The 18,347-nt window shown below is 32.4% G+C and overlaps 1 protein-coding gene across 1 annotated transcript in view; it reads right to left on the reverse strand.

The window, feature by feature from the left end:
• Nucleotides 1–1,688: 1,688 nt before the first annotated feature.
• LOC129495604 (low-density lipoprotein receptor-related protein 1B) overlaps nucleotides 1,689–18,347 on the reverse strand; it is a 1,831,349-nt gene continuing 1,814,690 nt past the window's right edge. Inside the window, exons 87-91 of the mRNA XM_055303278.1 lie at nucleotides 15,361–15,437; nucleotides 8,900–8,990; nucleotides 7,809–7,953; nucleotides 4,898–4,996; nucleotides 1,689–3,439 (exon numbers count right to left, since the gene is read on the reverse strand). Of these exons, the coding sequence (XP_055159253.1) occupies nucleotides 3,299–3,439; nucleotides 4,898–4,996; nucleotides 7,809–7,953; nucleotides 8,900–8,990; nucleotides 15,361–15,437 (553 nt within the window). The 3' untranslated portion in view covers nucleotides 1,689–3,298. The remainder of the gene's footprint in view (nucleotides 3,440–4,897; nucleotides 4,997–7,808; nucleotides 7,954–8,899; nucleotides 8,991–15,360; nucleotides 15,438–18,347) is intronic.

Below are 18,347 nucleotides of genomic sequence, written 5' to 3' on the forward strand. Positions count from 1 at the left end.
GCATCATTGGTATTAAAAACTAAAAAAACAAAACAAAACAAAACAAAACCTTGGGCATGCCATGATTTTGATGCTTAGAGGCCTTTCTTTTCTTTTCTTTCTTTCTTTCTTTCTTTCTTTTTCTTTCTTTCTTTCTTCTTTCTTTCTTCTCTTTCTTTCCTTTCTTTCTTTTTTCTTTCTTTCTCTCTTTTTTTCTTTTTTTGATTTAGCTGTTTCAGTTGAGAGTTTTTTTAATAGTGGAAGGCAGAACATAGTCTTATGTCATCTGTTCTTAGTAAGTGCAGTTTTGTTCCCCAGAAGAAATTTGGCAAAGTCTGTAGACATTCCGGTTATTGCAACTTTGGGTGGTACTAGTAACTTCTAATGATAGAAGGCAGAGATCCTGCTAAATATCCTACCTTGTAAAGGACAACAAAGAATTAACTGGCCCAATATGTCTAGAGGTTGAAAACCTCTACTTTGGATGAATAGTAATTTGGTTGGGAAGAAGAATTTATCATGAAGCATTCATTTTTAGAAATTGTGTTCCATCAAATCTTGAAGGAATGTTTTAGGAAGTATTTTGGTGATGGCATTTATAAAGGATGATCGCTGTGGTGGAGAATTACACATCTGAATTGGTAACATTTATATGAGTTTTTTGGATAAAATAATTGAAATAGAGCTAGATCTAAATAAATAGAGTAAATTTAAGTAGTTGAAAAAGTATCTTGGTCCAGTAAAGACTAAAGGCAAAATTATTGCAAAAAGAAAAGCTAAGAACTCTGGTGTGGACTTGAATGAACCGGCATGGGATGGTGAGGCATAACATGGACATAAGGATTGTGATAATGTAAACTCAACTATGGCTTTCATCAATGCCCTACCCTAGTGAGAAAATAGGTCTTTTTGCCAGACTGTAGGTGTTAGTTGATTGGCTGTATATCATATATGACTTGCTAGATATTTATACCACTGTTAATTGTATCAAGATCATTTCAATATGTTGGTTCTGTTTTTTTTCAAATAATAATTTCAGTTACATATATAAAGCGCTTATATAAAAAGGCCCCTTTGGATAATATAACTCAATGATACTTCCAGTAAGTCAGACCCTGCTACATTTGCTTCTCCAGGCTGATACTGCAGGTCAGTATACCAATAACCATTCCAGGTACATAATAATGCCTAAATAGCATCTAAAGGAATCTGAGTTTTCCAATAAAGTACACTTTTTAAGAATGGGAAAGGCAGGAAGAGCTTTGGCTTATTTCAACACAATCACCATGCTACTGTGTATATAGCCTACTTCTCTATCACAATATAAGAATCTGTAATAAGCAATGTAAGATGGGGGAAAAATATAAAGCCAGAAAAATGTTTCTGCTTCAAGAAAAGAGAAAATGCTTTCTCTATTGTGCTTTCAAAAATGATGCAATGAAATCTATCCAACCCAGAAAGTATGCTCTAAGGATTTAACAAAAATTATGTCTCATTCAAGTAAAATAGTTTTCTAGGGATATTACACCCAATAAAGAAAGGGATTTTCTTACTTTTAAAAACTACCCAACACAAGCACTTAAATATGTAGAATTTCATTTAAATAAGTCAGTCAACAATTTTTTATAAAGTATTTAACACTTCATTGTAGAAACATAGGCAAAATGACTATTATAACCAAAATGAAAAATACTGTTCAATTTAAAAAATGTACTTAAACAAGAACCTGAAAAAGTTTATGATATGCATAACATTGTTCAAGCAAAATTGCACTAGTATTACATAAATCAATAGTTTATAAAGGCCTCAATATGGCAAAGTTTAGAAATAGGTAGTATGCATGCACATAGTACAACAAAAAGTCTCTTTATAAAACAGCAGGTTTTTTTTTAATGCTTGTACAAAGGGATAAAGAGCAACCACAAACATATTTCATCTGTTAGGTTAATACATTATGACAGCTAAAAGTCAGTCATGTCTATCAGAGGAACAAAAAGCCCTCCATACCTTATGAATAAATCTTTTGTGCCTTTAAAGATATCTGTATAAAAATGCTATCCTTTTTTATACAACTTAAATAAATCGTACTTGTTTCAATCAAAATTTGAAAACCAAAAAGTGAATGGCAGGGGTCCATGTGTTTTGCATAACTGGAAGAAACCAGAGTACCAGAGTAACTGGTCAGCATTTATACTCTCCACCTTTGATTATGGGCAGGTAATTGTTTTCCTATAACCTGGAAAGTTCTTTAAGAATATGTTGTGAATAGGGCAAATAACGGATTAGTCATACTGTGTATTGAAAATATTTACTAATTACTCTATACGATAATGGCTATTTTGCCTCTTTTGACTGAGCAAAGAGAACTCATTCGCATCATTGAAATTTTCATCAATTTGTGTGCTTATATATTATTGTTCAGTGTTCTGTGTAGTAAGGGGTTGGGTTAATCTTCTACAAAATGCACATGACTGGGAAGAACTTCCTAAGGCATGAGGACCCAATGCCCTGTTGTGCTCCAGGCTGGCTATTCACCTCAGGACCAAGGGAGAACGAAAGGTCTTATCCATAGCAAATGTAGTCTTTCCACTTCTGGTTATATTTTTGCTATGTTCTATCACCTAAATATAACTATTGTTTACAGGGTGTATATGTTTAGTATATCACAGAGAGTCCACTAAATTTTGGCAAATGTAGTCATAGGTGTTCATGCAAATTATCAATTGTATATATTTTTAAAAGTTTTTTCCTCAAAATTTTTATCTATCACTTGGCAATCTAAGGCTAATTTCAAAGCAGGTGACGTTGGATTTGTGAGGGCTAGGTATTTTCAGCAGTCTGAATCAATCTTAATGGACACAAGGAAGAGAGTTGACCATTCAATCATTCTTCCATCAATTTAAATGGAAAAATAAAATGACATTGTATTACAGCTTTCAGACCATATAATGAAAAAGTGCAGAGATTCTTTTTGTTGATTAAGTAGAACCAAAAAAGTTCATATAAAATAGATTGCTCATATTCACACTACAAAGGAATATGTTGTTTGTAATTTTAACAAATTCAAAGGTGAGTCATATCAGCAGCATTGTTGTAAATTGTATTGTAGTGCAGTTCTTTTTCATAAAAATACCATACAAATGGTCAATCAATAGTCATCAGCAAAAAATAAAACCCAGAAAACTCAGAAAACAATTAACCAGGAGTAAGATAAACAAAGAGGTAATGCTGATGCCAAAACAAGTATAATACTGTTGGAACATACAAAAGTAATCCTTATATTTTATACATTTATACAGCATATAAAAGGTATCGCTGATTATGCCACCGTCTCTCTTATCCCAATTTCTATTTTCTTTGGAAGCAGTTCTTTCCTTTCATCAACACTTCCTAAGGAGTTTCGACAGTTTTGCCCATCCATATACAGTTTTGCATACACTGGATTGGAGTAATTTGTTGGCTGGAGAAAAAGAAATAAATTAAATTTTTCTCATCAGTTTTGATCACATTAGTTATTTTCTAGGATGTCTTTTTAATGCTAACAACATTTGTATGCAATACCTTTAATTTTCTAAATAGTAGTTTATAAATGTAATTTAAATTGTATACAGACTTCAGTTGACTTTTGTGAGGTATTAGATAAAAACATAATTGTACGTTTTTCATGTAACTTGTGAATCTAAGTGGAACTTTGACATAATAGTAAAAGCCTGAGGATATCTTTGTGAAGACAATATTCACTGAGACTTTATTTAAAAGCATAAAACATTAAACTAAATCATCTTATTTCCAGTCCGTACATTTGTCCCTTATTGCTGTTGCAGTGGCAGGAAAGATATGTTTACAGAAAATTATCTAAATTGCTTGAGGCTTAGAATTTTTTCAATATGAAGTTAAAATCAGGAAAACAAAAAATAATAGTAAAATATATTGGTGGAATAGACATTAAAATAGACAATATTTTTGCTTCAAACAACTCATACGTAATTATCATTGGAAATACTTTTGGACTCTTCCAAGGAATTGTGATGTTCACAATCATCTTAATTTTCATACTTAGAGCACTTTGAAGTAGAACTGATACATGTAAAAGTGATCTATTTCAGTTGAAAAACATGCAGCGTTCATTGTTTTTTATTAACTGCAACTTAACCCAAGAAATTACTGCCTAATTTTTGTTTAATTTTGTTTTGTCTTCTCATCAACAGAACACTAAATCTTAGTTCCGACAAAGAAACATATAATCTTTGAGCCATGCAAATGAGACAAACATGATAAAAAATGAGAATGAAAACAGCTGATGGGAGAGATGTTTAGGGGAGCACATACTCATTTCTGCAAATCTTTATACCCTTATTTTTAGACCTCTTCCATCTAACATGAACTATGTAACCTAAGACAGAGTATTTTCCTCTAGAATCTAGTCACTTAATTAAAAAAATAAAATAAATAAGAGTGGCTTTTATTAGACCACTTCTAATTTCTCAATATGATGCCATATTTTGTAGTATATTTTTATTTAAGTGAACATCAAACTTACATATACTAAACACATTAATTGGAAGTGAATAAAACCAAACATGAATTTAAGCTTAAATTAATCAGTTTAAATTTCTGGCTAGAGAATTCCAAAAATAGCAAATATTCATTTTTTATTGTTAAAGTGCTATGACATTTTCAAAATCAGCAGAAGAGATATTTCTACTTAATAGCTTGTCTAAAATGATAACATGTTTTATATGTAGTCTTGCATAAGCAGGACGTCTAACATAAGCCTCTGATTTTAATGCTGTTTTGAAATCTCTTGTTAATTAAAAACTCAATTAAAGACAGGCCCTATCTAAATCTAGACATCATCTTTCATTGCGAGGGTTTCTGTGATGGAATGGATATGGAATAATGAATTTTCTTCTCTCACCCCAGCAGTTAGTGGTCCTTTCATATCAGAGTTTAGGTAGATGGGCGGCGCTGTGTGTGGAAGCTTGAAAGCACTGGACCCTCCCCCTATATACCTGGCCTGTATGTAAACAGAGAGTTTTAGTTTCCGATCTAATATCATGAAACGATTTTCATTGACATAAACTCATAGTAAGTCATAAGAACAGCATAAAGATGCTCATTAGCCCTCGGGCACATTGTATTCATAGTAACTTTAATAGACTAAGAAAAAAACTGTTAATATTGGATCTGTGCTTCATAAGTAGACAGTTTTAGTATGTACATCTTCCTGATAGACATGCCATGCCTCAAGTAATCTCCATACATTTCTATTTATTTAACTTCATCTTTCCCAAAGAAATCATATCTTTGCTAACGGCTCTGTGAAAAATACACAAGCCTCCCCCACTTAAGGTTTGTCACTTTGAAAAGTTCTGACAGCAGCATATTCTGAGCACTCAAATATCTGGCTGCTTCCAATTAAAGATTCATCACCATTCTGTATTTTAAACAAATAAAAATCTGGCATTTAAAAAAAAATCTGTATTTTTGAAATCTGACTCTCCAGATGAATTACTAATTAAAATGGTTTACTAAGTCTCCATGCAAGAACATTGACTTTAGATTTTCTTGGGTCTAAGAGCAGAATTAGTCAGTCGGGTACACTCATATTTGGGATAGCGATCCAAAAGGGGGAAAAAATAGATAAAAAGTTGAAAAGCATAAAAAATTATGTTCAAATTTGAAGTAAATTAAAGGGGAATTGAAAAAAAAAAGCTATCAATTCTTAACAATGAATAGTCACAAAGTTTGAGATAAGGGCAAGGGTCTCAGAAAAAGATTTTAAATATAAACACAGGTCAATACTGCCTCTTCATTTTCCCCCACAAAGATCTCTTTGAAAAAATATTGAAAATAATCTAAGGTTTGAGATGAATTTGGAGATAAAACCAGTAAACACTAATTTCTCTTTTTTGTGATCTTCAAACTATTCTGTGATTACCTCCATAGTCAAATCTTTTTTATTAACCGTATTTACTATTTCAATTATTTTGATTAAAAGGTATGATTGAAGTATACATTTATCCATTTTGAAAATAATGAAAATGTTCTATAAAATCATTTTTATGTGTAATACAGTTTTCATTTGATCACATCATGACTATATCAAACCATCATGACTCAGTAGATACTCTATGAAAAATATTTGATCATTAAGGTTGCTTCAGTGTAGCCTCCTGCTTTCCAAAAGTGTTTATACCTATTAGGACTAGTTGTGTTTTTTTGTAGTTACTTCTTAGGCAACAATTTATATTTACATTTCAAAAATCAGAGCTAGCTAGACTCAGCCATCTAAGTCACATTAATGTAATTTTGGTCAATCAGTCAGCAAATTGGTAAATAAATCTCTATTGAATGTCATGTGCAAAGTACATTAAAAGTATATCTGGGGGGCACTGAAGCATAGTTTAATCTTCCTTTAAATGGAGTACTAAAAAGCTATTTTCCTTAAGCATCCAAAATTGGCTTAATTCTATCACTAGAAATAAAAATGATGGGGAAAAAATGAGAACTCCCCTGAAAAGTATATAAAGTATGTCCTCATCAGTTCATATACTACTTATATACACTGTACTTTTTCCTAAGAAAAATTCAAAGAATAAGAAGAGTCTATTATTTAATATGTCTTTCTTCTTCATAGATAAATTGTCAAATAACAATGTGTACCATATGTATAGTCTTTCATTTTCAAGTGGAAAACAGCAAAACTTAGGGTTCCAGATTTATTTCATGAACAATTTCAAATATAGGAGTTAATTAATAATTAATAGTAAATACAAATTTACTTCTAATTAGGAAAAAAATCACTAAAATATCCTTTTATAGTGTAAAGATTTATACATGCAGCAACAATTGATTCCTTTTTGGAGAAATAAATATCTGACCATCAATTTCAGTCTCACTATGGATTCAGAACTAGCCTGAATATATGGGACCCTATTCAATTCAACATCTTTGGGAGCAGCTGTTGCTATAAGTTGAACCCATTTGGAGATAGATCAGTCACTGTTATTATTTACAATGTAAATGTGGATTTAGGGCAAAAGACCTTTAATATATCAGAAAATAAATTAACTATTTAATAAATGAATGAATACGCTAAGAAAAATCAATTCCATAATAGGAAACAAATGTTCTTAATTCACAATAAAATATTCCATAATTATCATGTAAAATATGAAGATAATACAGTGTAGTGGATCTTTGCATGTTTACTTTATATGGATAATTGTATTATTTATCTATTTCTCTTTAAAGCTGCTCATCTGAGCATATAATAAGAACAGAAAATTTACCAAAAAAAAGTCAGATTTTTCGGCTTTGTGTATCAATGACATGATTCAAATCAATAAGAAGGCTATCATGGCAGAAAAAAATATTTTCCAGAAGTAATTTGATTACAAACAAATCCAAGGGCACAGCTTAGTTGAATCAGTGAAACACTACTGGAAATAAAATACTTACTTTGGCAATGAAGTACTGCACTCTTTATATTATTAAAAAATAAATCCGACAGTATTTTTATACTAGGCTGTATATTTAGATATTTTAGCATGTCAATACATTTGGGTAAGATATTTTAAATAAACTATACACATTTATAAACTAAATGAATGAATAAATACATATATTCTAAAACATGTTATCTTAACTTCATGCTTCAGGTCCATAATTTTATTTTTTCTTTAAAAGAGACTGTAACATTCAATGCATCCTTAAGTTATTTAATATAACATGAGATAAAGGAAATATTAAAATTCAGGACTGTCTTACAGATAAATGACTCAGGGATGTTAATGCTTACTCTTCATCATCTTAAAACATATTACCTTTGTTGCATCTACCATAAAACCAGGATCTAAAAGACCTCCATCGTTGTGATCATGATCCACCTCATACATGTTATAAGATGGATTGCCAATTTCTACATTGATTCCTCCATTGATAATAGGCTGTCTTCTAATAGTTTTTGTCCTAGAATATATGAACATTAATGTAAGTGTAAACTGTCTCAATATTAAAATCATGATACATAAAGCTATTATATTTGTAGATTTACTGACAATATAACTCATAGAGAGTTCATAAATAAAGTGCATTCAAAACAAACAATATTTATCAAGCCATAGAAGAACAAAAAGGGTCTTAATGTGGCAAGTTATTTCCTCGAATTATTTAGATTTAACTGCAAAAAATGCACTTGGAACATATTCCTATTAAATAATTAATACATTAATTGAAACTGAATATTCACTAATTCATTATTTTTTAAATTCGCTTTGACCTATGATTTCTGAAAATCATGACTAAAAGTAGTGATAAAGAATCTTTGAAATAAAATTTCAATCCCCAAGTCATCTGTTTAAAAAAAAAATACTCTCACAAACACTTGGTTCTAGATAATAACCTTATAGACTACATGTACCTTCCAGATCTTTATAACTGCATATTCACATAAATTGAAAAATTACACTTTGAGGAATTTATAAACTATACCAATGCAGAATTTGTGAATGAAATGCACACATGTGATATAAAAGACATATTCAGCATCATTGTATTGATATCACTAATCTTACACATTACTATAATAGGATGCACTTCAGAGATTCTTGCTGTTTCATGGAAAAATTACCACAGATGTAAAATTCAACTGAAATTTTAATTAACATGTCCTCTTGTTAGTTTTGTTAGAATATATAAATAGAGCCATTCTATTAACGTAACAAGGGAAAACTGTCTAAATTATACTCACTTTAAAATGAAACAGAAGGATAAAATGGTTTGAAAACAAGATTTTGCACTTGGAATAACTAAATCATGTTGTTAAGAATCTTTAAAATTAAAGGGGAAACGTCACTACATATCTGTAACTATATGTGTAATTTATTTACTGACTGTCTAAACCATGGAATCTTACCTTCTTTTTCTTTTACAAAGCACTAAACCAATTACTAAGGTGGTTATCAAAGTCACCAGGAGGACTAGAGGCACAATGATGGCAATGCTTCCTGAAAAATAAATAAATGAATAGGTGAACACATAAATAAAATGAATTAAAATCTGATATAACAATTTTTTTAAAAAAAATTTATTTATTTATGATAGGCACACAGTGAGAGAGAGAGGCAGAGACACAGGCAGAGGGAGAAGCAGGCTCCATGCACCGGGAGCCCGACATGGGATTCGATCCCGGGTCTCCAGGATCACGCCCTGGGCCAAAGGCAGGCGCTAAACCGCTGCGCCACCCAGGGATCCCTGATATAACAATATTATATCAAATGATTTGACCATTGATATCATGAAAAGAAAGCTCAGGTCAAACATCTATATTCTTAGTTCATATCCATGTTACTGAAAAATCACTCTCCTATTAAATACTTGATCTGCTGGAAATGTTTCTTTAGATATCTTTCATTAATATGTTGCAATTAAATCTCTTGAGGTTAGAAATACTGATTTGTCAGTCTGAGTGTGATTCTCACTACACACATTTACTTTCAAGGAGTACACGCGGCAAGACAGATTGCAGCCTCGCCAATTAGAACATCAGTGTTGGATTCTGAAAGACATAGGCCTAATATCAGTTTCACATCTTCCTTAGAGTGAGTCCTTGGATGGGTTATCTAAAACCGAGGGCTTCTGCTTCTCACCAATAAAACAGAGACAGGGAGATCTATAATACAGGGCTATTAAAACGGGGTGTAGGGAGGCAAGGGGGATTCTCTTTCTTAAGTTCCAGTTCCAGAATAATGTCAGCAAAATAAATCTGAGGATTTGGCCTTATGTTGTAAATGTCTATTTTCACATTTTTCATGTATTTATAAAAATGATCTTAGGCTATAATCACCTATCTTCAAAATGGAATAAATGATCTGTGAAATAGATCTCCAAGAGTGATCAGAGAAACTGGGTCTAGTTTTTATGCATCTGAGCATAGGGGAGAAACAAAATGGAGGAGAACCTCTGCTTCTGCCTTGGTAATAAGAGCAACTATCTCTGTCTTCCCAGAGGAAGGAGACAATGCCCCTTTGCTGCTAACGTGATCCACAGGAAAACACCTACCGTTGTGTCATTTATGCAGGAAGAAAACTGAATGTGAGGGTTTCTTAATAACAGGAGAAAATATTAAGTAGCTTGATCAACAGTGTAATGTTAATTTTTTCCAACAGACAAATATCTAAAGCCTGTGAGAAAAAAGCTTTGTCTATTTAGAATAAACATCTGGTTGATTCATTTGAGTCCGCTTAAAATTAAAACAAATGAGTCCCAAAAGGAATTGAAATTTTTTTGTGGGGATCTGGAATGCCTCAAGAATGAAATGTTAGGAATTATGAAATATATGAATTTTCCTCTACAAATACACATCCATGTAAAAATAATATGGTAGAAAAACTGTTAATATTTAGCACAATAAACAGCTGCATAAGGTCTATAAAACAGTAACATAGATCAGTTTTGATAGCTCTAGACAGAAGATATCAGTATGACATAGTTCATACTGGATGCTTACCAAAATACCAAAAAGTCTTTATTAAGGAAATCTCACATATAAGATAATCTTCCTTTCTTTAAAAGAGTAAAATAACTAACCCTTCCATGCAAGAAAAAAAAATGACTTGCTTTATTTAGTCAGTTCCTAAAATGTAAAAATCATTTTATTTTATTTATTTTTAAGGATTTTATTTATTTATTCATGAGAGAGGGGGGGGGCAGAGACATAGGCAGAGGGAGAAGCAGGCTCCATGCAGGGAGCCCGATGTGGGACTCGATCTCAGAACCCCAGGATCATGACCTGAGCCAAATGCAACGTTCAACTGCTGAGCCACCCAGGGGTCCCTAAAACTAATTTTATTATTTCATGTTCTTACCAAGACTATACAACAACTTCATGTGCTTGATATTATATTACCTCTAGGTTTTGAGAAAGTGAACTTTATATGAATGTGTAATTTATTAGCAATTAATGAAAGCAGAGAATCTGGCACCTTGGATAGTAATTAACATTTATTCACAAATTTTTAAATACCAGTGAACAGCTTGGTATCTTCATAAACTATGACTTCAACTGACTGATCATGACTTTATAAATATTCTTACTTTATTATTTATATTTTCCCTTATAATTTGTGGTAAATTGGTAGATATAAAATACTTACCAATTCTGGTCTTAGGGTATACAAAGTTACTTTCCCTTCACTGCCAATTATACATTATTTAAAAATATATTTTACTTATTCTATGTAGTTTCCTCTATTCCTATTTAAGGTAGAAATGCTGTTATATATACATACTAAAAAATTTACCTCTTTCTTTTTCTTTGTCCCATTTGTGATGACAGTTCCAACTCCTTACACTGTAGCCCTTTTAGAACCTAGAATTCTAATATGTTTATATTTAAAAAAAAACAACTGTAATAATGCTTAGTGTAGCCAGTAAATAATGCAGGGTGGCAGTTGGGCAAGTTTTTAAAATTGGGTTTTATAAAATTTTTATATCAAGGAAAACAATTGGCAACAACATATATCTTTAGAATTAGAAGACAGATTTTTTTTCAAAATAAGAAGAATATTAGCAGCAAATATATTGTAACATATATCAATCAAAGTTTACTGCAGGTTATTTTTTTTTAGCTGTAACTTATTGGTGGATTGTTCTAAGCTGATTTTTTAAAAAGCACATTCAGTACTTATTGAAGATAGACAGGGTATCTCGACATCTCGATAACCTTGTCACTTAAAATACAAATCTTTCTTTATACAGATTGTTAGGTTGCAGAGACCCTTTCTCTGGGAGAGGCAGGATAGCACAGCAGTTGAGATAATAAACGGTGGAGCCAGACCATCTTTGTCCAAATCTCAGCTTACTAACAACTATACTTGGGCAAATTAGTTATCTCTGTCTCAGTTCACTCATCCATAAAATGAATGTCATCATTAATACCACCTCATAGTAATGTAAATAGGATTGTCTATTATATAGAAAGTGTGACATACATGTTTATTAAATAATTAAAAACATATTATTGCCATAGCACTGTGCTTGAGTGGGGGAAGAAGGTGAGATCATTTGGGGATATGTTGAACTTAAGATTTCCATGGAATACTGAATGATATAGACATTGCCATGGGCATGGATATAGAAATTGTGCAGTGGGACCTATGTCTCAAACTCAGGAGACAAACCAGGATTGATAATAGAAATTTAGAAAATAATCTCATTTTGTATCATTCTCTCTCTCGTCCCCTTGATCAACAGCTGGTTGACACTGGTCTTTCAGTCCCTTGAGCATCTCTTTCTTGTTCCAGGGTTTCCATACTTGCTGTCTGTCCCTTGTGTTTGAAATACCCTCAGCTTCTTCTCTTTCTAATCCTTCAAATCTCAGCTTCTATATCATCACTTCAGAGAAATCACTCCTGACCTCAGATCTCCTCTGCCGTTCTCTATTTTTTGCTTTTATTTTTGCTTTCTTAACAAAACCAATTAAAACTTACAATTATTTCATAAATCCCCATGCTTACTCATTTGTTTCCTTGCTTGTTTTATTTCCGTTTACCCTTCTAGAACCTCAGCTTCATTGAAGAGGCACTGTCTGTCTCACTCACTCACTTGTCTCTGGGATCTCATTCAGTACTTGACACTTTGTTGAGGCTTAATAAATATTTGATTTGGAAGAATTAGGACAAAGCATTATTTTGTTGCATGTTTCAGTTATCTCTCTATATCTGCAAATTGTTGGTTCCTTGGTGCACATAATTAGTTATTTTTTCTATTTTAAAACAAGATGGTATAAAAGAGATAAGGGCAAAATAGGAAAAGAGGAAACACAACTCCGTAACAGATACCACATCTCTGTTGTCACCGCACTAAAATAGAGCATCTCAATATTACTGCCTCACAAATGCTGAGTATATTTTTATCCTCTTTTATTTTAGCAAATACGAATAGCATAATTCAAAAATTGAGCATCCACTCCCTTAAAACTTGAGGTAAAATTTAAATAGAAGTGCCCAAGGAATATTTTATCATATTTAATTTAAAACTCTTCAAAATAACTTCAGAAGAGTCAGACTAGCTTCTTTTAAGTGGAACCTCAGCAGAACATGCTAGGATAATAGATCCACTTAATTCCACAGGCTGATTTTTTTAGATACTTAAAACAACAAAGGCCAGAAAACATCAGTATGAGTACTCAGAGATGATTAAGAAGCTGTGCATCAATTAGAAAGTTAAATCTCCATGCAGGCTGACAGCAGTCAGGCCAACAGAAGCAGTGTATTCTTTATTATTCCAGGGTCCAGTGATTATGGAATGTTTCACTGCTAGTGGAAATGCAGATCTGAAAACACACTGCTAAAGTGTCTATCTATCTTATCGGGCAGATGATTTTTCCCCAAGTTTGGGGAACATTTGACAACCATTCGAAACTACTGGGCTTTACCTTAGGTAGGATCAAACTAGTTTTTTCCCCCTTCTTTCAAAGTTATTGAGGCAAGTTTCTGTAAGCATAAATGTCTGATGATAAGTACCTTTTAATAGTGTCATTATGTGGTCAACTTTGCTCAAATTTAAGAAAATTTGACATTTACATAGCTAATAGCCCTTTCAATGTGCATTGATACTTCTATTAAATTTAATGACTTTAAATCAGTGATGGAAGGAAGGACATTAGAGTCTTTGATAAAGGATTACAAATACTTGCAACTCTTTCTGTCTGATACAGTCTCTGTTTTAGAACTGCTGTATGTGATTAGAGACAACTGCCTTGTAAGGGAGCTTTTTGCCCCTGCAAATAATTGGAGACTTCACCTTCCAATAAAAACATCTGGTGTTCCCCTCCTGCAAACCATTTCCAAACACCAAACTTTCCTTTGTGGATGGAACTTATGTAAAATTTGAAAATTGAATGGATGTGCTACTTTATATCCTTCTTTCCTTTCAGAGTTTATCAATATTTAAAATTGTTTTTGACTCTTTAAAAGGCTATGTATTTCAGTCATCTTAGATAATTGAGAGATTGCCGTAAATAAAAGCCTAACATATAACTTGTCTTCATAATTCTCAGCTTATAAATTCAGTGTGTTCCATAGGTTCCAATGCATTTGAAATGCATTTTTCACTTAAAAACAGTGCTATTGGGCAGCCCCGGTGGCCCACCGGTTTAGCGCCACCTTCAGCCAGGGGTGTGATCCTGGAGACCCGAGATCGAGTCCCATGTCCGGCTCCCTGCACAGAGCCTGCTTCTCCCTCTGCCTGTGTCTGTCTCTCTGTCTGTCTCTTTCTGTTATGAATAAATAAATAAATAAATCTAAAAAAAACAATGTTCTTAATTATTGTTGAGTTCTGTAACTGGAAAATCATACATAAATTAGCGTGCCTCCAGAACTATTATTGGCAACATGTGTATGAACTCTAGATCCTGGGAAGAAAGAATAGGACACTGGGACCCTGCGTGTAGGGTACAAAAATGGCATTCTTTTCACTTTGATAGTCTTTCCTTTTTCACAAACTCCATGATATGTTTTTTTGTTTTCATGAAAGTTTTTTTTTTTTTTTCCACCAGAGGAAAACTGGTAAGGCAAGCATATGTCCATCAGTGAAGTTATTTTTCTTCTTCAAGAATATATTTACCCACTTACTAGTTATTACATATTTCAAAAGTTCTCCTCTCATAATAAAATGCATGACAATATGTGTGAATTGGGAAACTTTATTTTTGACTTTCATTTTGAAAATCTTTATAAAATTGTTTAAAGTTGTTAAAAATATACACAACAGACACACACAATGATGATGTAGATGGACTTTCATATCCAGATGTAGTCCTGAGACTACAGCTGCATAAAGCAATTTGTAAAATGCTGAGCTATATTTCAATACATTTCAAAACCAATACTTTGAAGACAAAGAAGCAATAAATCAACCACAATTCTTATTGCTTGTTAATATATTTTTCCTTAAGTCTACCAGTCAAGATTGCTTTATAACAACATACTGAAATGCAATTCAAGAAAATACACTTTGCTCTAATTAAAACATGGAATTACTTTTTTTCCTGGAGCATTATCATATCCATTGTGCTATTTGCAGCCTTGGTAGCTGATGTACATTTCTCCAGAAAAGCTTATGCTAGGTTTGCCAATGTGCATTCTGAAAACTGCCCCCAAGTTTGCTGTCTGAAAGAGCACATAAATGCTAGAACCTGTCATCAGGTGAGCTCAGTGCTCCATCTTTCCAAAAACAACTGGATTGCAATGCATCGCCTGCAGAATTCCGTGAAGGACACTTTCCAAGATTCAAGTCCCCCAGTCATGGCATACAATACAATTCCTGCACCATATGGTACACCCACCACCCAAGATATTAACCTGAAGAACTTACTTGTGTTAATATGATCAGACTTGCTGCTCTTTGGGGCTGGTCTCTCACACTGTGTGCCTGACCAGTTGGTGGAGCATCTAGAAAAATTAAAAGAATAAAGAAGAAAAATTGGTTTATAATAAAACTCACAAATCTGCTAATATAATAACTTTAACCAAATGAAATGAAGAGCCAGCCATCACTGATTCATAAATATTAGGTATAGAGTTCTGCTAATGTCCTGTATATTGCCGGTATGTGGAGGGTAGTTTCAACTGGACATCATTTGTTGAAAAAATTTTTTTTTAAATTTAGGTTTACAGTCATTTTTCTTTATCCTATGTTAAAACTTAAATTTAGTATATTTTATAGCAAAACTGAAATCTTAATTAAGAATTAGGAATCAATTTAAGAAGTACTGAAAATTGCAAGTAGCCACAATAAAAACTGAGTTGGCCTGTCAAGCAGATCAATCTTTAAGTTTCTGGGACTTTTTTTCCCCCTGGCCTGCTCTATGTCCAAAGTTTAATTAAACACCCAACAGCAAATGGTCATCTGTCTCAGTTCAAACTGCAGAATTTTTACTCTTCTAATCATGCATAGGGAAATGCAGTCCATTCCCATTTAAAATCAGACTTCTGTCTCTATGGAATCAAGAAAACACGCCCAAGTTTTTAGTGGAAGAAGCAGTCTTCCCCATATAGGTACCATGACACTATGATTAAAAGTGTAACAGAGGGTGAAAATAATAGATCTGGTTAAAGTCCTTTACTTAAACATAAATCACAGCCATATAATTAGCTGGATGCATCAAAATAAATGCTGGAATGGTTTTAGCTACATTTCAATAATGCCTATTGGCTAGCCCAAGATGCCTCTGTGCATCTGTCAGAGGAAATCCACAGAGAGACCGCTTAATTGGCTTCAATTCTTGTTTAAAATGACTGTCAAATGTCACCATATTAAGAATAGTTGCACACAATGAAAGAACAGCTTCCAGAACCATTTCAAGTAGATCTCTCTGGGCATGGTGGCCAAACTAAATAACTGCAATTTCAAGGTTTCTGCCAATAATGTCATAGTCAATTCAGATAGCTGAAGCTGTGCTTGGAACTAGGCTTCGATGATGCCATGTGAATTATCTGGGATATCTGTGAGGACAGCATTGGCTCTCCTAAAACATGGGTGAAAGCTCATAAAATCATCATGACTGAAAACTTCAAATCATGAAAACAAAAATTTGTTTCATTAAAGCATATATTAATGTCAGCATAATTGACAATAATGTTATAATTCAAGAATATAGTTATTTGATTAATAATGATATTGTAAAAGTATGAGTATGGATTATGGTTTAAATGAACATTAATATATTATTAGGTCATCATTCATGCATCATCTTACCTTTTTGTTTAGATTTTTTTATAACAAGTTTATGTATCTATTTCCTATACACATTTACTATATAGCATAATGCAATAAATCATTAAAGTAGATAAATAAATTTTAAGGCCAGGTCAATGACTCTGTCTACATTCCTGAAGTAAGGTAATGGAATGAGCACATTTTTACAAAATTATAGTAAAGTGAACAATGGATAAAATCATTGATTTTTAAAAGTCATTTCTTTTCCTCACTTGTGGTTTTACAGATGATCGATCTACAAAACTGTTCCAATTCTTTACAGTTTCTGATTCTTGACACAGTCCACAGATAATTCAAAATAATCTGTTTAGGATGATTTTGTAAAATGTTGTTGGAGTGAATTCTGATCATTGCAAAATTCTTTCTGTTTTACATAGCTTTACATTTGTCAAATCTTCCTGAGGAAGTTTTACATACTAATGGAAAAAAGACCTATACTGATTGCTTAATAATTTTATTATATAGCTTATGTATTTAAGGTTATTTTTGTGCAGGCATATTGAATTACTGATTAAAATATAAAGATTGGCTCTTTACATTACCTTCTTTGATAACCAAATAAAAACAAACCTAAATCAGGGTTCATGTTAAATAAGAAGAATGACCTGAGATACATTTTGTTATGTTATTACTAGAGATAAGAACCTCTGGGCTCATCATTACACTGAGATACTTAGAAGTCAAAAAGTGAAATTGCTCAAAATAGGAGGATTAAATGCTAAATTACCGGATTGTGTTTGGACACGAACATCACATATTTTAATTACTTTAGGAAGTGATGAAATATATGGCTTTAGAACCCCGGAAGAATAAAAAGAGATTTTTAAGCAAAGAAGATAAGGATAGTGTGATTCTTAATTCCAAACTCTGGAATTATTTAGGTAAGACAGGTGGTATTTCTGAACTGTACTAATTATCTATTTTATCCAGAGCTTGGAACCCAGTATTTATGATGGATAAAAGAAATCACCTACTAATGGTAATAAATCTCTTCTCTTTTAAATTGTGAAACCACTTTTAAATTCCTAATCTTCAAGGAATATTTTACTTATTACATACTGGAAAAAACTCTCAAAGACGGTGCTGGAGAAATAATTAATTTTAACAGTTATACATCTTAATAAGCTGATGATCACCTTGCAATTTTCCCTTTACTCCTTATAAAACAATGTTTTATGGCCAAAGATAAAAATGTTCTACTGTTCAACATTTGTTACATTTTTTAAAAATTATATCTTTTGAGATACTAAATCAAATAGAAGTCATTATTCTTGTTGCCTACCTTACAAAATGACTACTTAAGGCATTTGCTGCTCCACGAGCTCTTCTTCCAGTGGTTGATTTAAGACCAAGGATTTTTACCATCTTTATAGAAATTCATAAATTTTTATACTCTGAATAGACTACAATGATCAAAGCTATTAAGGGCAGAACATTTAGGAATCAGAATATCTGAGGATCATCAAAATTTCTTGTCCAATTCCTCACTGAATCATTTGCATTACTGTGCTATGATATTTCTGGCATCTCCTTTTCATTATTCTTCAAGTAAAATCCACAGTCCATGCCCCGGTCACCTTTAA

The sequence above is a fragment of the Nyctereutes procyonoides genome, unplaced genomic scaffold (genome assembly GCF_905146905.1).
Source record: "Nyctereutes procyonoides isolate TBG_1078 unplaced genomic scaffold, NYPRO_anot_genome, whole genome shotgun sequence".
Taxonomy (NCBI): Eukaryota; Metazoa; Chordata; class Mammalia; order Carnivora; family Canidae; genus Nyctereutes; species Nyctereutes procyonoides.